The sequence below is a fragment of the Micromesistius poutassou genome (genome assembly GCF_964030765.1).
Source record: "Micromesistius poutassou genome assembly, chromosome: 13".
Classification (NCBI taxonomy): Eukaryota; Metazoa; Chordata; class Actinopteri; order Gadiformes; family Gadidae; genus Micromesistius; species Micromesistius poutassou.
Window position 1 is genome coordinate 14,658,532 of NC_140283.1, and position 27,999 is coordinate 14,686,530.

The 27,999-nt window shown below is 44.3% G+C and overlaps 4 protein-coding genes across 4 annotated transcripts in view; 2 read left to right on the plus strand and 2 right to left on the minus strand.

The window, feature by feature from the left end:
- The window catches only part of cep290 (centrosomal protein 290), a 39,244-nt gene extending 31,141 nt beyond the window's left edge, over positions 1-8,103 (plus strand). Inside the window, exons 42-52 of the mRNA XM_084477406.1 lie at positions 46-201; positions 1,243-1,366; positions 4,443-4,577; positions 5,132-5,218; positions 5,643-5,807; positions 5,941-6,063; positions 6,177-6,346; positions 6,687-6,828; positions 7,071-7,126; positions 7,248-7,342; positions 7,762-8,103. Of these exons, the coding sequence (XP_084333532.1) occupies positions 46-201; positions 1,243-1,366; positions 4,443-4,577; positions 5,132-5,218; positions 5,643-5,807; positions 5,941-6,063; positions 6,177-6,346; positions 6,687-6,828; positions 7,071-7,126; positions 7,248-7,342; positions 7,762-8,006 (1,498 nt within the window). The 3' untranslated portion in view covers positions 8,007-8,103. The remainder of the gene's footprint in view (positions 1-45; positions 202-1,242; positions 1,367-4,442; positions 4,578-5,131; positions 5,219-5,642; positions 5,808-5,940; positions 6,064-6,176; positions 6,347-6,686; positions 6,829-7,070; positions 7,127-7,247; positions 7,343-7,761) is intronic.
- A 766-nt stretch (positions 8,104-8,869) lies between these two features.
- Positions 8,870-14,198, minus strand: rlig1 (RNA 5'-phosphate and 3'-OH ligase 1). The gene is made up of 7 exons (XM_084477945.1): positions 14,012-14,198; positions 13,667-13,784; positions 13,459-13,554; positions 12,824-12,940; positions 12,050-12,247; positions 10,941-11,113; positions 8,870-9,272 (listed from the first exon to the last, which is right to left on the minus strand). Exons 1-7 carry the CDS (start codon positions 14,099-14,101, stop codon positions 9,081-9,083), a joined length of 984 nt encoding a protein of 327 aa, XP_084334071.1. The 5' UTR covers positions 14,102-14,198; the 3' UTR covers positions 8,870-9,080.
- Positions 14,199-14,618: 420 nt separating this feature from the next.
- Positions 14,619-18,796, minus strand: LOC311357246 (uncharacterized protein; the record flags this gene model as incomplete). The annotated part of the gene is made up of 8 exons (XM_084477156.1): positions 14,619-14,817; positions 15,021-15,099; positions 15,765-15,888; positions 15,919-16,328; positions 16,747-16,889; positions 17,380-17,545; positions 18,068-18,331; positions 18,568-18,796. The coding sequence occupies 8 exons, from the start codon at positions 18,794-18,796 to the stop codon at positions 14,619-14,621; spliced, it is 1,614 nt and encodes a 537-aa protein (XP_084333282.1).
- Positions 18,797-21,585: 2,789 nt separating this feature from the next.
- LOC311357205 (uncharacterized protein) lies at positions 21,586-27,878 on the plus strand (the record flags this gene model as incomplete). The annotated part of the gene is made up of 8 exons (XM_084477109.1): positions 21,586-21,858; positions 23,398-23,538; positions 23,909-24,109; positions 24,544-24,731; positions 25,017-25,230; positions 26,672-26,770; positions 27,311-27,378; positions 27,719-27,878. The coding sequence occupies 8 exons, from the start codon at positions 21,586-21,588 to the stop codon at positions 27,876-27,878; spliced, it is 1,344 nt and encodes a 447-aa protein (XP_084333235.1).
- Between the last annotated feature and the right edge of the window lie 121 nt (positions 27,879-27,999).

The following is a 27,999-nucleotide window of genomic DNA, read 5'->3' on the forward strand; positions in this document are numbered from 1 at the left end:
GCATGGGGGGGGTAAAGCTTGTTCCTGTGTGTTTGATGAGCGCAGACTGGAGCAAGAGAACAAGGGTCTGCTGAGAAAGGCGAAGGGGCGTGGCGTGACCGCCGACCAGGTGGTGGGCGTGCAGAGCGCCGAGACGGAGAGGGAGCTGGAGGAGCTGAGGAGGAGGAACAGCGAGCTGGAGACGCAGATCCTCACCATCAGGTACCAGGATCGTGTGGCCGTCTCCCTCAAGGAGAATCATGAGAAAGAGATGATGTTCTATATCCCCTCAACGGCTTCTTCTGTTGTTGAACCTTTATTCATCCAGGTGAGTCTCATTGAGATTTTACATCTTTTCCAAAAGCAACCTGGGAAAGACGGCAGCAAAAGACGAGGACAGACGGGGACAACCTAAATAAGACAATTACACACTCAAAATAATACATTCAAAGTCAAGTGCATTGACACTGATCCAGACTGTCCAGTTGTATGCAATTCAAAATGAATTGTCAACTCAATTGTCCTTAGGAAATATACGTTGACACTAAAACCCCTCTTCTCTCACTCTGTCCTGATACAAGGAACATTAAGAGGTTATGGTGGAGAAATCTTATATTTCCCTCAAGTAGGCTCATGAGAAACTCCAAGGCAAATGTTATATATCCATCAAACAGGGTCATACCAAAGATCAATAGAAACAGATGCATAAGCTCCATAAGCATAATGCATCGCAGATGGGAACCTCAGGAGACCAACTATACATTGAAGTGCAGATCTTGCGAAAGAGTCACTGGGATTCCTCTGAAAGCATGTGGTAGCCATATTTGATCAGCGGGTCAGCGGTAAGGTTTGATGATTCCAGCACCATAGGCTCATTCTAAGGTAACGTTTGTAACCTTGTAGTGGACCAAAAGCAGGTACCACCCCTAACTGTATTAGGTTGGACCGTTCCTAACCTTGTATTCATCCTTCTTTGTATGGTAGTTTGTAGAACGAAGGCGCTTAAGAGATTTTTATCGCTGCCCCATCCACCACCTTTTTCAAATAATACCTTTTTATAAGTCTGACGCCTTTCACAACCCTTCAAAACTGCTCCCCGATGGCACTCTATCATCACCTGTATCTTCCAAACTCATCGTTATGAATGGAGACCTCACCTTGTTGCCTTCGATCCTGTGCACTGACACATGCAGACCCTAAACTCATGATCTCGTGAGCGGTCTAATGCTGAGACCCCCCCCTCGCCATGTTGAAACCTTCCAGGAGCCAGCAGGCCCTGCCCAGAGATGCAGCTGTAGATGACCTCACCCAGAGGAACCGCTGGCTGGAAGAGAGACTTCACACCATGGAGGCACAGATGTCCAAGGAGCCTCCTTCCAGGCCTTCTGTAAGTATCCCCAGATGCTTTCATAGGTATATGAGATAAATGCTTATGTCTCATATGGGGCCACAGCCGTTACGGTCACATGTGGTAATAGCCGAGTGGGGTGGAGTTGAGAACGCACTCGATAGCTCTGAATGGCAGCGAGTTCAGAAGTCGTTGAAAGAACAGTCAAGGGTTGAACCACAGATATATACCATACAAAGAACTGCAGAGTTGTATGGCTGCGTATATTTCATCACACGTCACCAGCATAGCCCACAGAGGCCGCCGCTTTAGCTTAATCCTTTCGGTTCACTGATGATGAAATACTGGAGGTTAGCATAGACATGTCTTCATTTGAACTGCATTTTATCTTGACAAATAAAGATCAAGAGGGCCCGGATGAATAAGGCGAAACAAACCCAGAAACATGTGTATTCAGGTTTCAATACCGAATTCCAGATGGATAAAATCAACCTGTTCGGTGGAGGATAAAATCAACGTGTGAGGTGGAGATATGTGTGTATCTAGGCACCCGAGACACCCAGCGTATGCAGGGTTAGGGAGTCAGTGTGATATGGCGACACCGTGAGCGAAAGGCAAAGAGAGAACGTAAAAAGACATTAGGATAAACACGCTTTTTTAAGGAGATAATGGGAATGACAGACTGAATATGGGAGATGACCTGTAGCCGTGTGACGGGTTTGGGGATGGCATTATCCGCCTGACTCTGCACTTTGTGAGTTACTACTACACTGCAGTTTCATTAAAAATGTAATTTGCAGTGGCAACTGCTTTCCCATATGTAATTGGCTCAATCTACTTATTCACCACTTTCGCCTTTTTTTTAAACTTTCCCTTTGTACTGAATTAATCAAACACTCATGATTTCTGAATGAGCGATCAGATGGAGAATTCCAGGTACCAGTACATTGGAGAGTTCCCAGGACCATGTTTGGTTAATTATGGGAGTTCACAGGGTTTAGATTCAAACTCGCTCACAATCTCGGGACAATTAGCGTGTATAAAGTGAAAACCTGTGCCGTTGTGCCGTGCACTTTTTAAACATCTCGGAAAATCTCTGCACACACAGATCTCCTACTTTATCGCTGAGCATTAATTTTATATCTGCATGTTGCCCAATATGTCTCAGACTGAGTCACTTTTGGCAGATTATGCCTTAACAGTTCTCTATTGTTGCGTTCCTTATGCAATAAATTTATACTCAATCTGATTGTAAAATGTTCATCTCCTTTTCTCAACCTAGAGACGCCAACCTTTAACAACTTTTGTGTTTCCTCCTCGAACGCAACTGTCGTTGTGTCGTCATATCTTGGCATCTTTCTGCTCACATATGCGTCCTGATCCCGTCTGGTTGACACAAATACAGTGCAGAGATACCTTCCACCCATGGTTTATATGGAGGCAACATCTGCAATAGATTTAACAACTTTATTTTGAAAAATGTGAGCAATGTTCCCCATAGGGAGAAAACCAGAGATAATCATCTAGTTTTGTGGGAGAATGAAGGAAGCAATACATAACATATATTCGCCAAGAAAAGGTCTCGAGTCAGCGATAATTCATATTGACCCGGCTATTTAATAAGGCAATAAAATACACAGCAGAGGACCGCAAGCTCTACATTTGTATCAGTTTCTGGCGCTGCTTGTGGATTACCAAGGCAGACACTGCATTCTGGCCTTCATCGATCCGAGCCCATCAGCCTGCAAATAATAAGCCCATATTATGATACTTGGAACTATTGTGTAGCTTGTGTCCTTGATGTTTCCTTTTTTTACCTTCTTTTATCACTTTTTCTATGCTTGTTCCCACGTATCCTTCGCTTCCGTTCTCCTTCAACGGACTTCAATCATTGTATTGCCGATGTGTGAAGGAAGGGGGCACACCCACCGCATCTGCGAGAGTGAAACTCTCGCCTACGTTTGATGTCGGGAAGGGGACAGACCGAGAGAACCCAGAACCGCACGATAACGGGGTCCTTCTGCCACGAGACAGTCCTCCTTTGGCGGGAGCAGAAGATTTACTTTCGCAAGAGCAATCGTTCCCTCATCCATCTGAAGAGGAAGCAGATGCCGATACTGATATTGTCAAGGAGGAAGGAGAGCAGAATGAGGTCGAAGGCGGCGGAGAAGATGAAAGTCCGAGTGGACAGGAGAGCCTGCCCTGTGCTACCGAACCCGACGCCGGTGAACCCGACGGCGATCCCGCCGTGACCCCTGAGTTGGCGAGCACAGAGGAAATGGATCCAGAGGTCGCGGCGGCGGCCGACCCGTGCCTCGACCCCCCCGGCGTGGAGGAGTGCGCTGCGGGGGGCGAGCTGGGCGTGACGGACCAACCGGGAGAAACGGACACGGGGGGCCTGACGGACGAGGACAGAGTAGCGCTGGGCGAAGAAGCGGGTCAGACCCTTATGGACACGGAACCAGGTGAAGAACCAGAGCAATCCGGCACAGCTCAGGCAGATGCAGACCGGCAAGACGAACCAAACTCTGGTACGCTCACAGACACTGGGACCGCAGGAAGGAGCTGCGGTCGGCCGGGGTCTGAGGGCTTAAGCCACATGGGCGTACGAAAGAGAGAGAGCCAATCGGAGAGACGCCGCCTGAAGGTACTGTCAGGCCCTGTGGCGTCCCTGTGGCGTTGGTAGTTGCTGTAGTAGTGATGGAGGTGCAGTAGCCTGGAGAAGCACCGGCTTGCTAGTTCCATAGTTTGTTGGTGTTGTTATTTCCCCCCCCCCCCAAACCCGGCAGTCAAAGACCCCCAACGCCCTAACCCTAACCAACAGTGAGGCCTAGACGGTTGTCTCAAGTTCACCTGTGACAAAGTTATGGAAAACTTTGCTTTGACCTTGCGTGCGCTTTTGGCTCATGTGGTCATTGAGTCATTTGCATATTCATGAGTGCAGGACTCATGAATACACTTAGAACCCTGTAAAAGTTTGCTTTAAGATTGTTTTTTTTAATCTCTTCATCGCTCACCTATCCTCCTCGTCTGAGGATTCCACCCTCTTTTCTCCTGTTCACAATCTGTGTGTCCACACTTTGATTTGATGTTCCTTACTCTTCCCTTCCTCTAGACCTCCGGGCGGGGCACAGGCACGCCATCGCAGAAAGACCAGGACGTCCAGAAAGAAAACCTGAAGCTCTCCTCTGAAAACCTGGAGCTCCGCCTTCAGTTGGCACAAGCTAATGTTGAGCTGCCCGGGCTAAAGGTACGCTACTCACGCTAGCAGAGTACTTGAGGAGAAGTTTGGCGAGGTCGCAAGAACAAAATTACGGGACCAAAGAATTTGCATTTTGGCACTGCTTCGCAGATGACAGAGATGCAGACATTGTGTGTGATTCGTCAGACATTTAAGGCGTGACTTCTTTTGTTTTAGTTCTGCATTTGGAGTTCTGATTTCCCGTTTCCATGGGAATCCCACTGACTTCACTAAGGGAACATGTATGAATCAAACCCGAAACCGCATTTCTTATATAATGTGATTGTCAGTAAAGAAAATGAAACTTTTGAAAGTATGCTACTCGCCTAAGACTGCCTTAGGCGAGTAGCATACTTTTAAAGTCTCTGGTTCCTAAACAATCTAATCCAGAGGACAACCTATCATTTTACATAAGGAAAGTTAATAATAAAATATATATGGCAAATAAATATTGGGGGAAAATAAACATTTGAAGTCAATGTCAATCACATTAGAAAACATAGAAATAATTTTGTACTAACTAAAGAATCATGTCAATTTTCACGGTCCTTCTGGTTTGGCAGAGAGAAGTCGCAGACCTCAAAGAGATGTGCCGAGTCATGAAGAAGGAAAGAGCAGAGGCAGAGAAGAAGTTGTCCAACTTACGTGGAGTAGGTCCCCGTCTAGAACCCACTTTAGACCATCTCACTTTAAACAGTAAAACTATGCTGTGGAAGCATATACAGTCGGTACTGTTTACCTCTACTCATAATGTTTACGTTCAGTGTTCAGCTCATTACATTTCTATGACTCCTATTGTGCGTATCGATTCATATTTTTCAATTTTGTATTGCAGTTCTATTGCATATTTAAACATTCTCATCTCTTTTGTGATGTTATTATGTTACTGTGCTGTCCTTCTGCTGCTCCTATGCACACTATTCCTGTCCGGGAGTAACAAAGTTAACTTTTAAAACCAATCTTATCTTGGAACCAGCTGTGACGAGATCTCAGTGAGAAGATAAGGCTACAAGGTCTATAAGAGTGTCCTAACAATGATGGACGATTTGGCTGTGGGCTTGTCTTGTGGAGCAGGCGGGCAGCAGCGGAAAGACGGTGGGGGACCTGGAGAAGACGGTGGGGCTGATGAAGAAGGTGGTGGAGAGGGTGCAGAAGGAGAACGACGCCCTCAAGAGAACCTCCGGAACGGCCAATCAGGACAAGCTTGCGGCTCTGCAGCAGCAGCACGAGGCCCTCAAGGTTGCAACGGCACCTGTTGACACGTTTGCATAGTGGCATAGTTTGATAAGATGTGGCCCTTTCGAGACAAGCGTGAGACTTGTACACCTAACCGCCTCCATCTTCTTCCTCCTCCTCCTCTTCCCCACGGAAGACGGACTACGAAAAGGTGAAGCAGGAAGCCGACGCCGAATTGAGTGCCAGACTGGAATCCAAAACCAGAGGGATGGAAAAGATTGTGATGGAGAGCGAACGGTTACGGAGAGAGATTAAAAGGGTAATTTGTTTTGTCTAAATCAAACAACAGCCTCGATTGAAATCGATCTGTTGAAAACTGAAGACACAAGACTCATGTCTCGGATGCTCTTTTGCTCTTTCCTGTTTGCACAGGAAAAGGAGGCGACGGAGAGGCTGCGAGTGACCAGGAGCGGCCTGGAAGTGAACAACGAGAAGCTGGAGTCAGAGCTGGAGGAGACCAGACGCAAACTTCACACCGCTCTGACCAGAGCCATCCCAGAAGGAGCGGACAGCAAGACCTGGAAGGCCTCGGTGGTGACGAGGTCAGCCGCTGTTTCTTCACTGGTTTAAACATCATCCAGGCTACAGCACCGGTGTTTAGACAGGACTATTTGCCGCAAAGGGTAGATTGACCCACGATGGGTTCATCCAGAATTGTTGCTTAATCTTAATATGAAATCCTTCAATATTTCTGCAACTGATCAGTTGGATCTTACTTTGGATCTACGGTAATGGTGGCTTGTAGCAGGGGGAAAGCAGATCATTTAATTGTTTGGTTTAAAAGGACCCGAGCCAGGGTCTCTGTTTTTCATCATACTCCTACCTCCATGCATATGCAGTTATTAGAATGTGATCTTCCACTGTGGTCTGGCGCTCCTCCAGAATGTATGAGAACAAGATGAAAGAGTTGGAGAGGGAAGGAGAGAAGGAGCGGGCCGAGCGGGCCGAGCTCAAGAGGAAACTGAAGGAGGCCGGCGAGCGGGAGGAGAAAGCCCTGCGCTCCATCCACGCACTAGAGGATCAGGTGCCCCATCTCATACCACTCCACTCCATTATTAGGACACGACTGCACCAGACTGACAAATGACCCCTCAGGCCTATTAAGTGTGGTTGAATAAAGATAATGAAAACAAAACCCCCTTTCAGTCGATACACAATGCAGCACTGCTGTGGGATTGATTCACCTGACAGTGGTTTTAATCAAGAGCCCATCAGCGAGCAGTCTCTGACTTCAATAAGCTCATATTTTCATCAATCTTTCATCAGGTGAAAGGCGGCACCAAGATGGACGCAACTGCCACCAAAGATGTGGAGGCGCTACGGTTTGTACCGATTACACTAAGAGTAACGATGATTATGCACTCACAGTTCATCTGAGGTGGCGTCCCCGTGGGATTGATTCTGTTGTATCACGCTGAAGCCTCTTGTGTGTTGGTTCTCCAGGCGGGCCAATAAGGAGCTGGATCAGGAGCGGTGTAAGCTGATGCAGGAGCTGCAGGAGCTCCGGGACGGATCGGGGCAAACGTCCACTCTGCAAGGTGAGGTCTCTGAAACGTGGGTGGGCCTCAAGGCACGCCCCATAGGGTGAAACTTCTTACTCAGGATTTCGACTGGTGACACATCGCATTTGTCAGCAAAACAGCCTGATGGGTGTTTCTAGGTTCGATCCCCAGCGTCCACGGACTACCTGAGCTCAATCTTCAGCAGGATGCCCTAACCCATACCTGCTCATGACTCATTTACAAACCACTGCAAGTCCTTTTGGATTAAAGCATCTGCTAAATTAATAAATAAATGTTAATTGTGCCAAGTTTGCAACTGAGCTAGTAAGTGAGTTACGGTGATACCCACATTCACACCCAAGATGAATCCAAACTCTGCAACACCTCCTAGTTAAACACCCCACAAAAGTCACCTGGGTAACATAAGTTGATACTAAATGTCATTTTTGATTTAGGCTCCACTGAGCTGAGGAACCTTCTGAAAGCATCGGAGACTGAGAAGAGACGTTTACAAGTGGAGGTGAAGAAGCTGAGTCGAGCCCTGGAGAACTTTGACCCCAAGTTTTTTGATGAGATTGAGGACCTGAAGTTCAACTACAATTTGGAGGTAAAGAAGAACATTCTGCTGGAAGAAGAGCTGAAGAAGGTTTGCACTCGGTTTGGCGTGCCAGCTAATATTCCCAGTGTGTCAATCAGCTAAGCCATTACAAACCGCAAGAGGGCTGTTAAGAGTAACTCAACACTGTAATCAAACCACAGGCACGACACCAATAACTGCCGATACCATGGTTCAGATCAGATAACGGCTACAGCAATTACCTGTTCAACTGAATACGGTCACGTTCCAATGATTTGAAACTAAATTATATAATCTGTAAATTTGTTGGTTATGGCGGAAAGCCAAATGTTATTCCTGATACAAAACAGCATGAGGGATCTTCTTCATAAAAAGTGCTAATAAATCCTTTGCTATCAACTAAGTTACCGTGAAGATGTTTATTTATTTACCCAGTGAGTTCACTGCCAATAAAAGAGAACACATGTCATGTTTGGATCTTTTAAACAGCATGTTACACAAATTCAACCAAAAAAAGCTGCAAACGAGTGTGGCTTATGTCTGATTATGAGGTCATCCAATGCGGTGCAATAGCGCCCCTTGGTGGTCAGCGAGTGCACTGACTTAAGTATTGGCTCATTTTATATATATATATATATATATATATTTTTATATATATATATATATATATATATATATATTTTTATATATATATATATATATATATATATATATATTTTTATATATATATATATATATATATATATATATTTTTATATATATATATATATATATATATTTTTTTATATATATATATATATATATATATATATATTTTTATATATATATATATTTTTATATATATATATATATATATATATATATATTTTTATATATATATATATATATATATATATATTTTTATATATATATATATATATATATATATATTTTTATATATATATATATATATATATATATATATGGTTCAACATTTTATTTGTTACGTCTTTCTGATAACAAGATGGCGATGCCCATGCGTTGCCTTGCCAAACGTTCCCAGTGGGATGAGGTACTTCTTCAGCACAAAGCTTTCAATCTTCATTATGGGTAATGTCAAGCAGATGTGGCAATTGGCTCGAGAGTTTGGAATCGCATCAAATGTTGTAAAAGGAAAGTATAGAGTCTAGGGGTGGACACTGAAGGACCACGGGGGGTCTACGTGTCGAAGCGGACGTCCCGCAGCCGGCTGAAGCGCTGTCCGTCCAGCTGGGAGAGGGAGGCGAACAGATCCTTGCTGGGTAGGTGGTAGTCCTGGTCCGCTGTCCAGTCGACGCGCACCTCCACGGGCCTGGAGCTGAAGCAGCAGTCCCCGTCCGGCCAGCCCAGACCTAGGTGGTGGCGGTGGATCTGAAGACCAACACCAGTGAGAGGTAATTTCCTCGGTCCGAGTCATTATGTAAAACTCCAGAAAAGAAAAGCAAACTCACATAGCATACCATGTTATTAAAGTCCTATTGATTACCATCTTGGAGGACATTGTGTTCTTAAAACTGTAAATATTTGAGAGCATAAGAAGAATACACGCAATTATGACTGTCACTGCACTCCTGACTAGGGGTGGGAATTGATACGTTTTTATCAATATCGATGCCATTGTCAATTCTGCCAACCGATCCAATTCCTTATCAATTCTGTTACCGATTCCTGAGTATTTCATTGAGTGGCAAAAAGAGTTCTACACTGTCTTCTGCACCAAAAGCAACCATTTCATTTTTTACATACTGAACAACACCATGACAGGATATAGAGTAGAAAAGAAAATATAGTATATAATATGTAACTTGAGCCGATGTCGAGGGGCCAGCTGCCTGAGAGCTATCGGTGTCATCATCAGCTAAAATGCATGAAACCGGAAAATATTTGTATTATATTTGTAATATTTGTATTGCAGCTTGCTCTTCCTTATTAATAAAAATGACTATACTACTATATAGAGCCGTTACTTTTGAGAAAAATCTAGTTCGAAAGGATATCGAATATCAAGAAACGTATTCAAATATATTTGAATATCTATGAGGCCCTGTCATCCCCCCCCCCACACAAAAAAAAAAAAAACACTAACAGAGATTCAATCACAAATGTATAACGTGACAAGAGGAGACATAAACAGGACTTAGGCCATATCCTCTTTGTTTGAAACAGGTTATCAACTTAATCAATATCAAGTGCCACTAAGCATATCACAAAATTAGGCTATGCAATGAAAAACTAAAACGGAATCTGAACTGCACAGCGCAAACAATGACGTGACAACAGGAGACAGCAGCAGGAGTACTAAGGCTTATAGCCTATCTGCAAGAAATCAATTTCTTAATGTTTTTTGCTAGAAACATCTATCAACTTGATCTGGATCAAGTGTGGCTCTCTTTCAGTGTTACGTGCGTATTCAGTGTTACATGCGGCGGAGAACACATGTTGGGAGCGCACAGACGTGCCTGGCACACAGGTATATGCGCGTCAATGTTGAGAGAAGCGGGTATTTGTTGTTGTTTCTCCACCAATGCAGCGTGTTGCTGTCAGCGGGGATGACTTGGGGTCGCAGTTTTCGCATTTTCGAATCAGGATATATTATTCGCTTTATTAGAGCGCTTGACTTGTACGCAGGCTTTTGAACACATGGCACTCGACGAGAAAACCGGAAAACATTGCGCAGGGATCGTTAAGAAGAATCGATAACGTTGGAGGCGTACAATTCCGATGGAATTGGTTAGTTGGAACCGGTTCTGAGAAGGAACCGGTTCTCGATTCCCACCCCTACTCCTGACCATCCCTGAAGGAGGGATCCCCCACTCTGCGTTCCTCCTCAAGATTTATTTTTTTCTTGTCATTTTGGGGGCTTGGGTCAGGAGGGTGTCATACATATTTGGCCTGTTAAGCCCTTTGAGACTGTAATGGTGATTAACGGCTATACAAATAAATTTTAATTGAACATTTTACACCAGAAACATTTAAAGTAAAAACATTTAAGTAGGAACCGTTGACAGCGCTTGGTTAAAAGGTGGGGTGGGTGCTCACCTTGACCAGGGTGCCGTCGTCACAGTGCCACACAATACCCTCCACCCGCCCCTCGCTTCTCTCCTGGAACCAGGAGGTCAGGCCCTGGAGGTCCAGCGGCGGCGAGGGCCCTCCGACCCTCACGCTGCCATGGGACACCAGGGCGTGAAGGGGCTGCTTCTTGGCCCCCATCCCTGGAGGCGTGGAGGAGCAACCAGCCACGCTTTAGTCTCACATGCAACCGGGGATTAAGTCTCAAGCCAGACAACAAAGACTGATGATTTGTCTGAATGTCTTTGATGGGTCTTTTAAAATGTATGTATGTGTCATACATTATCTATGATGCATGAAGATGAAAGCTTAGTATTATCTGGCCTGTGCCCTCTCAAGCCGAGAGATAGTACATTTTCAAAAGGTTACAGGTACAGATCCATGTAAACGACCCATTTTGAGATTAAAACCTTTTTTGCACCCCTGTACGATAGGCCTTCTAGGTCTTAAAGGTTTAAGTCGCAATGTGTATCATTGAGACCCAACTTGTTGGTCGGCAGGAGACTTTCAGGATAAAATAACTAAATAACAGTGTTCTGCCCGCTCTAACTGGTTGTCTGCTCTGTGTGACGCCAACTAGTGTAGCTCAGATGGCCGGGCAGTGACGGAGGGCTTCTGCAAGTGTTGATAGTGGTACGATTGTTTAAAACAAAGGGAGTGAACAGGCTGGCCAGCCATTTACATTTTTATATTTAGGGCATTTAGCAGACACTTTTATCCAAAGCGACTTAACAATAATTACATTTATCAGAAGAAAGAGAACAACAATATATCACGGTACAGTAAGGATGTTCATAGAAACAAGTGCCAAGCACTAACAATTGCTTGGTTACCTTGCAAGAATAGCCTTTTTTATATGTAGAATATATCAGTTATAGGATGTGATTTTATTGATAACATCGTTTACATCACCATGGATCAGCATTGATATGATACATGCAGATATGTCCAGGTCATTTTAAGCAAGTTGAAAAGTAACATACTGCAACTTTAAGGGTGAACCCCTTAACTAGTACGATGTCCCGGTAGAGGAAGCCTGGAGTTCCTCAGGTTTGGACCAGGGTCCCAGCACCACTCACCGTACGGGTTCCCGTTGACGTTGGTGCCGATGAGCTCCAGTGTTTGCTCCAACAGGTCGACGAGGGGAACCAGAGCCAGCTCCAAAAGGTCGGGGGTCTGGTCTCTGGGCCGTAGGACCAGGGCCACGCCGGCATCATAGTCCACCGTGGAGGAGTGCCAGCAGTACTGCTTGTTGTCCGTCTGCACCGGAACCCAGCCTACATATGTGACATAAAGACAGTCAGCCCATCTGGGTGTACTGTCCTCAGAGAACCATCTGTATTCTCTCCACAAGGCATCAAGGCATGAGAAGCATTGCAGAACTGTAGTATTTAGGTAGGAGTTCAGGCATTCTGCTCTAGGATGACTACATGTGGCCAGTTGGGGGACATTGGGCTGGAGCCTATCCCCTTTCAGCTGAGAGTCAAACTAGCCAGTACAATATCCCAGCTGCCCAAAGGAATGATGAAGAATCCTCAAGACTGTAAAATCTGGTTTGTTGCTAGGTTTCTCTACTTTAGGGCCTATAATGATCAACACAGTGTAATCATCTGTATGTGTGGGTGGGTGGGGATGGTGAAAGAATTTTGGGTCCTTTAGCCCCAAAAAGCCTGCTTTGACTCTGCTTCAATGGGCACAAATGCCCTTAGGTTTTGGAAGCTTCTATTCATGTTAAATCAGGTCACATGCACTGCGCAAACAATGGGGGTTGAACCCAGTACCTTTTGGCTGGGAGTCAAACACCCTTACCACTAGACTATCCATCGCTCTATTGAGAAGAAGCCTTGGAGAACCTGGAATATGTCCGTGTTCGTCAGGGACTGGTATTCCCTCATGATGTTTGACACCATGTGCTGGGATCCAAGCCTCTGGTACGGTCCTGAAGTCCTCCTCTACCTTCCATGTGAAACCTGGTTAACGAGAATCACACACAAACACCGCAATCATACGTCAGTTCCTAGTTATTGATTTGATTAAGCCAGAATTGGCATTAAAACATGACAGTTTACATACAACATTTCTGGCACAACTCAAGCAGCGAAATGCTCTGAATATCCATGACTTACAAAACAATTATTGAATAATCGTGACCATTGGAGGAAAGTCATCTGGGTTTCATTTAGACTAATCACATTGTGGTGAATCTAAACTGGCAAGACATATATTGTATGTTCTTGTTTGGACTACTCTCAATGACGCCAACGACTACAACAGTACCAAACCAACCTCAATATATTAAGGGTTTTCAGTCTCAAGCGGTATGAAGATTTGTGATTCATCTTTTTTTGTTTGATACAACTGAAATTGCAACAATTTCCCAGATATCATTGCTGCTCACCAGCTCCACTCATATCAATGCAGAGCCCACTTATGAGAACACATCATGCTTAAAAGTGTGCTTGCTTAAGTCAGAGAACACGTAAAATACCTTTAGAACTTTTGTGAGAATGCTGATATTTTTTGAAGCTCTTGTCAGCTAGTTTGGTGGGCTTTCGGTCCAGTCGAGCCCAGAGGTATGGTTGCCCTATAAAAGCCGAAATAATAACAATATTGATTATTTGGTTTGGCATAAACCATTTGACACCCAATATTAGTGCCTTATCCAGACTTTCTAGGGTATCATAGCCAACCTTTACCTTCATAATATGTCACATAGCAGCAAGTGCCATCCAGCTTTTCTGTGGCCAGCGCACTCTCCACGTTAGATTCTAACGCCAAGGGGTTCAGGCGTTCAGTGGCAATAACCTGAAACGGCTACAGAAAGAAAAGTACCGGGATAAATATGGAAGATAATTAATCAGGATTAATGAATTATCGTCCATATCTAGCCCTGTAGCGAGTTGACTGTATCAACTCGCTACAGGGCTAGATATGGACGATAATAATAAATAAATGTATAAAAGAGCCGACAGAGAGGCTAGCGAAGCCCCATGACTTAAGTTTTGAATTGGGATTCATGTGTTTCTAAGCTAAACACAGACCTGGCCGAGACGTTTTCTGGACTGTTCCTCTTTCACTTCCGTCAAAAATAAACATGGTACTTTCTGTTGAACTGAACCAAGACGTAGCATGTCTTATTCAAATTTTTATTACAGTAGGAGCCTCGGAGGACAGCTAAATTGTGATGTTGCCCAGAATATGTTTGTTAGCATCACTAGGTCCATGCGCTTGCTAGTGACAGCTGAGTCCTCTACGCATGCGTGAGGAATTATGGGTATCGTAGTTCTAGGGAACATTTTTGTAGTAACATTTATAGGCAAAAAATTGAGTGTTTAAGAAGTGGACAAAATAAATTGTATATTGAGCCACCAATCAAATAAAATATGTATAAATATATATAGATGTATTTGCAATAAATAAAAATTTGAACCAAGAATGTTCTTTTTAATTTATTTTATTTTATAAAACAATGTGAATACATTTAATGATCCACTTTTCCTGGACAGAGAATCGAACATGAACCATGAACCATGAACTATGAACTCTTTCTCTCAAAAGAAAAACCACACGCACACACGCACACACGTACACAAATACACGCTCAACCAACCACTGTACAGAAACTGCTGTTAAAAGCAGTCACTCCACCTACACCGCGGCGATGGTGTTGGAGTCTGATGGACTGAGGCAGAGTTTGGCCTCGGTGGCGTTCTTGCCGTCGGTCTTGTCCTCCTCTGACAGTTGGGTCTGCAGGTGCGTGTCACTGTCGTGCTTCCACATCTCGGTTTCCACATCATCCCTTGTCTGCTGGGGGCGGGCCCACGGCAGGGGAAATAAAAACCTTTGCCTGCGGGGACCAAAACAAACGACCACTGGACCAATGAAAAACCTTTTTTGATTTGATGTGGAAATAAGCATTAAAAAAATACTCACATATTTATGTAAACATATATTTATAGATAAGAACTTTCAATTTTATATGATATTTTCTTATTGTATTAAGGGAGGGATCGATGGGGGGCTACTATATTTCCTGCTGATCTTACTCACAGTTTGCAGAACCAGGAGGCAGCGGCAATAGAGATGACGAGAACAATAAGTCCCATCACAATAAGAGCCACCTGGAGGCCTGGGGAAGAAACGCCACAACACAGAGGATCTGATCAACATCTGCCACAAAAACATTTGTGGAGACTCCCATCCCCCTGTATCCAAGCAGACAATTTGTCCAGGTTTGCTAAATGTGGCAGGTACTGTTCAAAGGTTATATCTTTAACATTTTTTTAACTTTTATATCATTAACCTTATCACTGTCTTAACAAAGGCTATGGGCTTGGAAACTATAAATGGGGAAACATCCTGTTGAAGGTGGATTGATCTAAATACATCATCAAGACATCTGGCAGCTAGAATATGTTATCTATAATGTCTGTATTGCAACACACAAAAATCTAAACGGGTTCGGCTTAACTATAAACTCATTAACATTGGAGTTTAGTGTAATTGGGTAAAAAAAGGTGAAAACACTGTGCAGGTGAGGCAGAACATAGCTCAAAATAAAAAGTATGGTAATAAGAAAAAGCAAATAGTAGTATGAATATACCCAGGATAATCATTCTGAAAGGAAGAACATAGAATGGTCCCAATGTGTAGTTTGCTGAGCAAATCCCAAACGGGCCAAACATGAAAATGAAACCTGCTTGTCTGAATTGTTCTTAGGTATGTTGTAATAGTGCCTGAGGTTACATTTGACACTTTGTTGTTGTGCATGTGTGTATTGGGTGGGATAATTACCTCCCAAAGATCCTTTGGAGGAGTGGAGGAGCATGTTCTCAGAGAGGCCTTTTGTGGGGATGAACGTGGAGGAAGTGGTGGTGGTGGGGCTGGTGGTGGTAGTGGTGGTGGTTGTGGTGGGGCTGGTGCTGGTGCTGGTGCTGGTGGCGGCGGCAGAGAAGGAGGGGTGTAGTGGGAAGCTAGATAAGCTGGAGCCCCGCACAGGCGTAGCAGGGGTGGATTTCCACTTCCTGGCAGGGGTCCGCGAGGTCATGGCGTGCGGCGCAGCAGGAGGAGGAGTCGAGTGGAGCGGGAGTGAGGAGGTGCTGGACGTAGGGGAGGAGGAAGAAGAAGAAGAAGAAGGATACCAAGACGAACGCCCCGTTGGTTTGGGCGACCGAGGGGGAACGGGATAACGAGGAGAATGTCTCAGCGTGTATGTCCGTCGTGGTTTGGTTAAGGGTGGAGCCTTGGATGTGTGTCTGGGTACTTGGGTGGGGGAGGCGGTGGTCCGGGCATATCGCCTCCTCATTGCTGCAGTCGTTGGCTTGAAGGCCACAGGGATTGTGGTTGTGGTGTGTACGTCTGTGCTTGAACAAAATAGCTTCATAATTATTAACAGAATGTGACAACTGATAAAAATGCATAACTTCCATTTCTTAACCTTAACCATTTCTTAAATCACCCCAACCTATGGGGAGGGATGGAAATATGACAGACAGACAGACAGACAGACAGACAGATAGATAGACAGATGGATGAATGGATAGATACATTGCACGTTGAGAGAGAGAGAGAGAGAGAGAGAGAGAGAGATAGATAGATAGATAGATAGATAGATAGATAGATAGATAGATAGATAGATAGATAGATAGATAGATAGATAGATAGATAGATAGATAGATAGATAGATAGATAGATAGATAGATAGATAGATAGATAGATAGATAGATAGATAGATAGATGGATGGATGGATGGATAGATGGATAGATAGAACTTTACCTTCTGGTTTGAAGCAGAAGGCAGCATAGCGCTTGCTTGCCGAAACAGTCCAAGGCACCAACCCTTTTTTGCCTTTCCCACATTTCTGGTCTGGTGTGTTGCGGGGGACGATCACTAAGTGTTGATCATCCATCCATCCAAACCTGTTCACAGAATAGAGCAGCAGCACAGAGGCTTCGTATGATTTGCTTTCTCACTGAAATGTGTCATCCAGCGTCATGTCATAGGACCAAAATAAAAAAATGTGGTTATTCAAATACTATGAATGGATCAAGGATGTACTTGTAATATACTTTTAATATTTTAATTTAAATGACTAAATGTTATGATATTTGTATCAATGTTAACCACTGTAATGGTTAAGATTAATGCAAATATATCGTAACATTTAGTAGTTTTAATATTTAATATTTTTTGATAGTGTATAGGTCTAGAGACCTACCCTGGATCACGTTTTCATAAACTGTAAGCTACTGTGTTTTTGTGTTATTTAATTTTTTATCTTGTAGTGTGACAGCAAGTCATCAATCAGGATCAGAATCAGGATGTATGATAATAACTAAGATAAGAGACGTAGGCTAAATGTTCAAATTGTTCCCTTTGTGAAACGTCCACGTGATGAATCGTCATTACTTGCACGTTTGAAATCCACTCAGCAGCGCCACCTCCATCTGCTCTCTGGTCGCTATGGTAGCGCCCAGGCTGAGACAAGCGTCGCTCGCTTCGGTGGCGTTGAACTCATATTTGCCGTTTTCAGGGATCATGAAGACCCCAACGATCCTCACGCTAATGGGATCGGCTGGACGCAGGGAAATATGTCACGTCATTGATTTATAAAACAAAATATATAAATATATATATAGGCCTAATAGATAATTTGTTTATATCAGAAACACATTTTCTTTCAATATCAATCAATTAATGTAGGATAACAAATGACACCAAGTGAATATAAGTCAATAAACAATCAAATACAAGCTTTGAAACAAGGTTACAGTTATAGCCCCTTTTTTTCTCTAGCCTACTTTATTTGACATTATTGCACATACACACCACAATAAAGAAGTTAATGACATGTGCTAAACGAAAAAAGAAAGAAAGATTTGCACATGTAAATGTAAACATGTAAATTGTCAAACATAAAATTAGAAAGTTTAAGTAAACTACATAATACAAATAATAGACTTCCATTGTAGAACTTTTATCATTTGATGAAAACATTGGGCATAACCCCAAACATTTTATTATTATATTTTTGTCCATTATCCATAATCATGTAAGCTACTCACACACACCAAGAAAAAAAAAACTGATTACATACCTTTTAATTGCCGTTGATTAAAAGCAATGTGGATGGATAGAGAGAGAAAAATCACTGGAGAGTAAAACCAACAGTTTGCCATGACTCCAGATGAACCAGAAATATAACTGAAGTGAAGCGACAGAGTGGCACGACAAAATAAATCAAGAGAAGAAGACGACAACGAATGTGATGAGTGTGTTGAGAGGAAACAGGAAGTCAAGGTCAAATCTGCTTGATGCCCCTCTATCAGAGCACCCTTGCTGGAGGTAGGACAGCCATAAACTGCAACAAAAAATGTCAGTGGGAGGTCACGTTGGTTTGGCTGAAACTTATTTGACCTTTTAAATTCTACCAGTGATGACTGAGGAACGACTTAGGATTTCCTGCACTCTGGGAACCCTAGATTGCGACCCACTAACAATTCAAAAGGATATTTTTGTAGCTAAAAGACTAGATATTGTATCTAGCTTTGATCAACGTGACACCAATGGGCCCATTTGTTTAAGGTCCATTCCCACACTTCCCCATGAATGAAATCATGTAGAACTGTATGGGGACGTTGTATGGGGACAACACTACACAGGGAGGCAGCAGCCAGTGAGGTGCGAGAATATCCAAGTCCTGGTTCATCATGGATCCCACTGATCTGTTTCTGCTGCTCAGTTTCTGCTTAGCAAGCATAGCTCCTCTGATGTCATAGATGGCCAGAACTGGCCAGCCCCAGGAAGGGACACACTCTTCCTCCATTCTTCCTGTGCTCCCGTCCCCTCTCTGTCTCTCTCTCTGACTCTCTCTCTCCCTGGTACCCTCTGTTGTTTTGTCATGTGCCCACCCAGTGATAATAACTTGTTCTTCCTGTCTGTCCCTATGTCCAGCCATCCATCTGCCTATCCATTGGTCTGTTCTTCTGTCTGTCTGTTCCCCCATCCCCCTGTCTGTCTATCTATCTGGTCAGTGTTGTGTTTGGTACTGTTCCTGAGATCATAGTTTAATGGTACAATTTAAATGACACAATTTATTAATCTCGCTCTCTCTCGCTCTCTCCCGTACTAGCCATAGTTTCCTCTTCTGTGCAACTATCTCTCTCTCTCTCTCTCTCTCTCTCTAGATATATGTCTATCTCTCTTATTTGTTCTCTGCTATCGTCTTCCCACCCTCTCTCTCTCTCTCTCCTCTTCTGTGCAACCATTATATCTATCTCTCTCTCATTTCCTCTTCATTGTCCTCTTTATCTCAAGCACAGACCCCTCCCAGGCAGACAGAGAGGTTATCTCATGTTGTATAGCGTTGGTATGCTATACAACAACACCTTCACACAAACATGTTGTATGCCACTGCATGTCAAAACAACATACATGCAGGTATTCATCTCCCCAGGGCAGCACTATAGAATACATTGAGTCAAACCCAGCCTCACCCAGCCCCAGAGTCCAATCAGTCTGACTCAGGGCTGCTTAAACCAGCCATGATCCACACACAATTCACAAAGAAGCTGCGTTTCCTGTATTCTTGAAAGAACACCAGCCAAAATAGACTCTTTCAGACGTCTTTTAAACATCTTGTGTAAATTGTTTTCCACATAACAGCCTTTCTCTCTGATGGCACTGACCGATTAGAGCCAGCTGTTAACAAAGCAACCTGGTTTGTTAAAACATTTATTTTGGAATATCCATATTTACATCTATCTATCTATCAAAACCAAATCATTCATCCACCCCTCCAGTCACTCTTCCAACTATCCATCCACCCACTCATCCAACCATCAATCTACCAATCCTTTGTCAGTGAATACTTGAATACGACGGAATAAACCAAATCATGACTGTAGTCCACTTGTTGGGCCTAGCTCTGTGCCCTTGATCAAACCGGGGGTTCCTCCCTGGGTGGTGGTTACTCACAGTAGGATACAATACCACACGTGGCACATCCCCCGACCGATTCAAAGAGATCCGGAGGACAATGCAGTGGGGCGATGACCGGTCATAATGCAGTCCCTTGGCTGGATACAGAGCCAATATTTTTTTACATTCCCAGAGTCCATTAGGAGAGAAGGGTTCCTGGAGGTTGTTCACAACAATGACTCGCAGACAGTACAAACAGCCACTCAGGAAAGCTTTATGGGATCATACCACACCCGTTTTGCGTCACAGAGGTTGTTTCGTCTTCCACTAAAGGGCCTCCAAGCCCACAGGAGGAAATAGGTAGTACGAACGAGGATACCCAAGTTGGGCCTCTTGGGAGTGTGTTTGGGAGTGTGGTGTGTGCTTACATGCGTATGCGTGTGTGTGTGTGTGTGTGTGTGTGTGTGTGTGTGTAAATGACATACTTGGTGTGAAAAACAGAAGTTGGTCGTCAAGGCTCATTTGTTGTTATTGTACGAGCAACTTCCATCCTATTCCATCCTGTTATTTTAGATTGTGGCAAAAACACTGAAGACCCCAAAGACTATTATCTATTCTATGTAGGGGAGTGGATAGTTTTGTGTCTATGGTGGCTATAGGGTGTTCGACAGTACTGAAAGGTACTGAGTTCAATTCCACCATGTCCACATCCAACCAGTGAAGGCATCCTTGAATGTCAATTGGTCTTATTTAGGATTTGTGAATGAAAGAAAGAAATATAACATTATACTTTCAAAATATGCAGCCGTTGAGTGATAAGGTTAAATAATAAACTAACACCCTGGATCTAGTCCATAGACTGTAAAATAAATGTCTGGTCTAGTCTGAGCCCAATGTGTGAATATTCGAAAATTGTGCAACGACTTGACTAACCAGATATGGCACTGTCTCTAGGTTTTTATTGTTTAGGGTTTGTTTATGCATTCATCTTTTTTCTTTGAACTTTGGTAGTCTGACTTTGACCTCTTTACAGGGGTAATGCCGTGACATATTGGTCATGTGATGTACACTTTGCGATAAAAGGTCTACAGATATAAGGCTCTGGTATAGAAGCTCATTTGTCAAACTTATCAGGTCATAATAAGTAGGGTGGATCAACAGTTGGATAATTAAGTAGTGGGGATACTGCTCTAGAACATTTCTAAAAAAAAAAAAAGCGGAGGGGACATTAGGATACTCTGTTAGTTGGTACCGGTGTAGTCAACACATTCTCACTCTTCGTCAAAAATCGACGCCAGGCGTTTCGGCGTCAACTGCTGACGCAAAAGGTGTCCTTGTGCGTCTTCATTCTCAGCCCCTGACCAAGTGTCGATTTTTGGCGAACTCGGAGTGAGACTGTGTTGCCACGGCAGCTTATGAAAAAGACACTAGCCTGTGTACACTACACCGGTACACTACACCGGTACCAACTAACAGAGTATCCTAATGTCCCCTCCCCTGGAAACTTTGTGTATTACATTGCATCATGAATGATGGATGGCGCTCCGTTACCGTTATTGATAGGTTCCCCCTGGAGAAGTAAACACCAAACTGGTCCCTTTACTCATCCAAGTCGAGGATTGTACACGGACCTTTGAGCGGCTCATAAGAGCGCATTTCTCAGTAAGAGCTAGTCAGGTCGAGGCTTAATTCGCCATGTCACTCAGAGCCACTTCGCATGGAGACTTTCAGACGTTGTCCGGTAAGTCACCGGCGTTAGAGGACCGTATGTACAAGTCTATGTCGATGAGCAGCAGTAACGTCAGCGGGGGCAGCCGGTTCGGGAGCGGGGAGCTGGAGGAGGTGAAGGGCACCGCGAGGTTCGGGAGGAGGCCTGTGCGTGCGGTACGACCGCTAAGTGCGCTCGGCACATCGGGATCCTTCCTCCAGATAAACCACCTGCAGGGTGAACTGGTCCGAAAGAGAAAGGTAGGCCGCCTACTGAATATACTCTGGTCACATAACACCAGGCCTAATTATGGGTCTGTTCCTTTCATGCACCAGGTCACGGGTTAATGTGGGCGTCGATGTCAACTGATGATATTGATGTAAGAAATAATGTACAACCAGCAGTGGCGTAGCTTAGTTGGGCCCCGGTGCAAGTCTTGCGCTGGGGAGGGGGCGCCATCCGCCCCCACCCATCCCCCGTGCACGATGAACATGCATAAGCTCCCCGTAGGGCCTAGGCCTACAGCCGCACAATCATTATTAGAACCACGGACAGTGACTATTTGCATCACTGACACACTAGCCTACGATCAAAAACAGAATACAAATAATCCATTCAGTTGAACACACAACAATATTTCCCTAGCAGCACAACGATGGCCTAATCAAAAGGCAAACATATCCAATGGACACAATGGGCACAGCAGCCATTTAACCACAACCTGATAAGCCGATCATTTGCAATAATAAAAGAAACCTGCACTCACCCATTCAGAAGTTAACTCTGCGTGCCTTCTACTCAGCAAACTCTTTTTTACAATAGAGGTGTTGTTTTATTTCAAATTCAGTCTTAAAACAAGCTCTGAAGGTATGGAGTTGGCTTGGGAAACATGGGCTTATGTCACTGTTGTAGTGGTCAGGAAGGCGCTGTGCATGCTCATACAGGGCATCATCAGTGGTACTATTCAGTTGTGAGGGTTGGATAGCCTGGAAAAGTTTACTGGTTTCACGTAGAGCAACGAATCTCTGCAGTAGCTGATTGATAATAATGTCCAGGCTGGCATTAAAAACATTGACCCTGAAGCGGCTCTCAGGGTCACTGAGCTTCTCATCCTCGCACAGCTCATTGTAATGTTGTTTCACTCTCCTTGCGTGAACGCACAGCGCTTCTCCACATTTTGTTTTTTCTCTAGGGCCCCCGGGGGCCCCGGTGCGTTGCACCGGAAGCACCGCCCATAGCTACGCCACTGTCAACCACACTAAACTAGTGTAAATAACACACTTAGTTGCTGGTGCGTGACTACATGAAACGTAGTACTTTCCAATGTTAACGTTGCGGACTGCGCTTGTCAAGGTCTCCCCCCCACGCCCCTGTTACAGAATAGTTTCAGACCCATAATGAGTGTTATAGCTCTGTTTTTCCTAGGATGACACATCTTTGAAAAGGATCTATTAGGCCCTGGGTGGGCCTCCTCTTTTTCTATTTACAATTATTATTGCATTAATAGCAAAAGGAAAAGGAAGCCAAAGGAACTAGGCCTAAAAATGATGTATATTATTTTACTGAAGCACAATCTCTTGCCTTCGTAGCGTCTATTCACGTTCATAAGACTCCTACAAATGCAGAATTAACCTCTGCATTTTATGTTTATTGACCGCATAAGGCCTAGCAAATCATAAGGAGAGAGTTAGGATCTGGCTTGATTTCCTTCATGGTTCCTCTTTAGTAGCCTGTGCTCTCAAACCATGTGGCTGTAGTAGACATGACATGTACTTATCTGGACCTGACCCCTCCTCCAGGAATGTGAGGACCTGAAGAAGGAGAACAAGTATTTATCCAATGAGATCCACATGGAGCGGATCATGATGCGCACGGAGAACGAACTGACCATGAGGAACCTGAGGAACCTCAACCAGGAGCTGCTGGCTCAGGTCAAGGAGGTAGGAGAGGAGGAGGAGGAGGATAGAGGAGGAGGAACTAGGCGGTGACCACCAATCAAAATCAACTCAATCTTTATTACTAGAGGTTTTCATGCTTAACAAGTGAAACCACACAGCAAGAACAACGATTTGGTTAACAATAAATAACAGAGTCACAGACATGCATTTGAGCGACAATGCAAAGTGCTAAAAAATTAAAACAATACAAAACAAACTCTTGCTGATAGGCGATAGACATCTTACTGTTAGTATTCACAAGATCCTTGGACGTCTTCTTTTTCTTAAGCTTAATTTGTATCTTAACAATCCTATCACAGTCTCATCCTTCACGGTACTGTTATATCCGCTCTCGGTCCCCACCACCCCCCAGCTGAAGCAGAAGCTGTACCAGAGCCAGCAGAGGGCGACACTGTGCTCCCGGGCGGCTGAGCAGGCGGAAGCGTCGCAGGCAGAGGCGGAGCAGAGCAGAACCCTGGCAGAGGCCAAGGCTGTGTTGAGTCGGCAGGACAGGGAGCAGTCCCAAGCGGACCGCGACCGCCTGAGCCAAGAGCTGCAGCGGCTCAAGAAGGAGGTGGAGAGCTTGACGTTACCTTTAACGGCCTTACCATTTAACGGATGTCGTCTGCCATCCCAAAACTGCCGGTTACAATTCACACATGCGATGGCTTGCGTTTAACCTTGGCTACATCGGTTCATTGGAGTCCATATTAACACTTAATCATATGTTTGCTTTTAAGTCTAGCTTTGGACCACAAGGGATCAATCCGAAGCAATACTTTGCAACGCAATACATACATTTTCATCAAAGATAATTTGTTTTAGGCTTTGCTTTTTAAAATCTCTTCAGGTAAATCTCTGAAAAGCTCATCTTCTTTTAGATGAGAGATAAATAAGGAAGCCTTTCTAAAATGAAGGGTCCATTATAAGCACCCAGTGAGAAAATGTGTATACGAAATGTCCCCTTCCCTTCCTTCCCTTCCTTTCCCCCCACCTCCTCCTCCTCAGCACACGGAGGAGCAGCTGTCGCTTGCCAAGGCGGAGAAGAGCTACTTTGAGACGAAGCTGAAGCTGGACCGGGTGTCTGGGGAGAGGCAGAGCCTTCTGGGGGAGAACCGGTCCCTGGAGGCGGAGCGTGATGACCTCCGACCGCGCCTCCGACGCCTCACCGAGGAGAACGCAGACATCAAAGACAAGTGCGTGCCCCGCACAAATAACTGATATTCCCCTGCCACCACCTCATAAAAACCTGCCAGTGAAGAATGCGAGGGGTAACATCAGGGCATGTGTCCCTCGAGAGGGAGGTGTGTGTGTGTGTGTGTGTGTGTGGGAAGAGATGAGTGTACTCTGGGGAAGATTATTTCTCTGTGAAGTCGCAGACAGGCTCTCTTCACAGGATCAAAGCCAGTGTGGTTGGTTTTGACTCTCCTTTGGAACACCCCCCCCCCCCCCCCCCCCCCCCCCGGCTCCTCCTCCTACAGGGAGGTGAGCGCCCGGCGCCGGGCGGCGGCGGCCGAGGAGCAGAGGGAGACCACCGGCCTGGCGCTGCAGGAGGCGCAGCAGGAGCGCCGGCGGGTGGAGAAGGAGAGCCAGGAGCGCAGGGAGGAGGGCCTGGTCTGGAGGGAGAAGCACCAGGGGCTGGCTGACGTCCTCAGGGCCCAGGAGGACCTGAAGGCCCTGAGGCAGAACAAAGCAGTAAGGCCTTAGGGGTTCTGCCTCCTCTGGAGTGACCAGACCCCACATGGGGGTCCCCTGTAGGGCATGCAGGGTTCAGGGAGGATTGCTGGCTTGTCAACTGTATAGGAATCGGTTTGGCGGTATAGGAGTTCATTTCAAAAAGCAAAGAGGGCAAGAGCATCACTTAGTCGTTACATCTCATTGGCTCGAGGTTTTTTGAACAATATAAGGCCGTACCCATACTGTATATGGAAATCAAATATTTCCCAGTCATGGTCAGACTGATATTCATTGCGATCTGACCTATAAATGGGGTCCTGGCCAAAGAGCTTAGAAACGGCTGCAGTAATGGACTTCAGACTGATACTCAAACTGGTGGTGGTTGGGTGGTTTCATCCTGAGTTGGATGTCTTGATTCGATAAGGTACTAAAAGTTTGCTGACGCCTTACCAGAAAGGTATGGTGGCTTGCCTGGCTGCGATTAATTCCTACATAAATATATCGTTGGCGCCCCTTAGTCTTTATTTTTTTTTTTTGATACTTTTATTTTCGTGGTTTTACATAACTTTACACATACGGACAAAAATCTGAATAAGTAGACACATACAATATGTACACCCCCCCTCCCCTCCCCCCTCCCTCACACAATCAGACAAGACAGTCAAAATAACAATAATATGTAAACACTACCTGGATGTTCAACAAGTAGCAAACCTAGTAACAATGAGTCAAGATATACAGAAAAAAATAAAATAAAATAAGACAATAATTAAGAAAATAAACTATAAAAGTAAATAAATAATAATAAAAAATAAATAAATAAAAAGAAAGAATAATAAAGTTGGGGCAAATTTCACATGTCCATCATGTTTCACATGTCCTCTTCACTGCAGAATTCAAAAGAGGTACCTATCAGGGCGAGTGGTACTAAGGGGGCAGATATTTCAGTCCTTGATGTGCTGCAGCACTGGGTTCCATATGGCAAGGAACTTTTGAGAGTTGCCGGACAGGTCATATCTCAGCCTCTCCACATGTAAAATGCCCATTAGTTCCCTTAACCAAGTGTCAAACTGAGGGGCTGAATCTGATTTCTACAATTTCAGAATAAATCTCTTAGCAATTACCATGCCATAAACCAGGAGCGCCCCTTAGTCTTGGAGGCGAAAGCGTTGTTTGACTGTAGGTGTTTGTCAATGCGTTTGTTTTCTGGTATCAAGTGGGACTCTGTAAGTGAATCCTATGTTACGATCAATTTACATTTAGCAGATGCCTTTAACCAAAACCACTTACAAGTGAGGCTGAGAACAATAAATAGTATACAACCGAAAGCAGAGTTGCTAGAAAAAAGTTCAAAATGCTGCACAGCCGAGTATCTATGTAATTTATCGATTGTGTTCAGCACGTTAGAGCGCTTCTCAACAGACCATTTTCAGACGTTTTTTCTCTGTTGTTCCCCAAGTGCCAAGCCAACATTAAGAGCTACTTCCTCTGCATGACCGAAAGCGACCAGAGGGTCAAGATTCTGAAAAACCCCAATGGCAGCCCAAGGAATTTCACAGTGAGTACTTAGTTGTGTACAAAATGTTGGACATAACGGTGATCAGATTAGTAAGAATACATACCGGTATGCACATTTATACAAATGGACACAAAAAGGTGGTAAAATGGTGTTCACAATTAATATAACCAAATATTTGCTGTTTCTATTGTATATAATATTATAATAATGATATATAGATGTTATATGGTTTTAACAACCAGTTCCCTGTTCTTGCATATGTGACAGGGGCCAGTTTAATTTATAATGGCCCCTTTAGAAAACAATAATTTTCATGATATCATTTAGTTTGTTCGTTAACCTTAGGTTTAATTAAGAAAATAAACTACAGTCCTTAATCATGCAAGTAGAGAATCTACTTGTTGCACTGACATTTAAGACTTTAATACACACTTGTTTTTGAATTGTACCAGTTGTCTAGCATGTATTAAATCACTGAAAGCGTGCAGGATGTAATGAAAAAATGTTGTTATCTGACTTTATTTATTGACTTTGCTGACTTTGAATTTGGAAGTCATTTCCTGTCGTGTGACCCCACAGGAAGGTGACCCTGTGTACATCTCAACTCCTGAACCCAATGCAGAGGATGCAGACCGAAGCCCTTCCAGGTAACCCATGGCAACCACACAGACATGTCAATGTTCATTCCAAAACAAGTCTCTCTACCATTTTCTACCAGCATGTGGTTAAAGATTATCTTAAAACTTCAAAACGATAGACTAGATATTTGGGGGTATTTCCGCATTTGACTGTTAGACGATAACAAGTGATAACAATTTTTGAAAACATTAATGTTTAAAGTGAACATTTATCTAAAACGTGGGTGACAATTTTAACAAATCATACTGAACCTGACGAAATAATTAATAAAGCTGAGGTCAAGGGCTTATTCAAGGGATATCCCCCCTCCCAATCACCAACCTACCATTTGACTCCACACTCCTCCAGAACCATGTTGAGGGTCTCCGCCCCACAGCAGGGGAGGGATCCCGGGCCCGCCCACTTCGGTGACCTGCCCGTCATGGGAGGAGAGAGGCCAGACTCCGCCCCTCCACGACGGAGCAGGAAGGTTGTGGAATACTTCTGGATTCCAACGGACGAGGAGTAATGCATATCAAACCGTCTCTCCCTGATAGGCCGGAGCCACTCAGTGATAGTTGTCCATTATAGAACAGTGAAATGCGGTTAAGTGAGAACCTTTGACACCAAGTGAGGATAATGAGGCACAA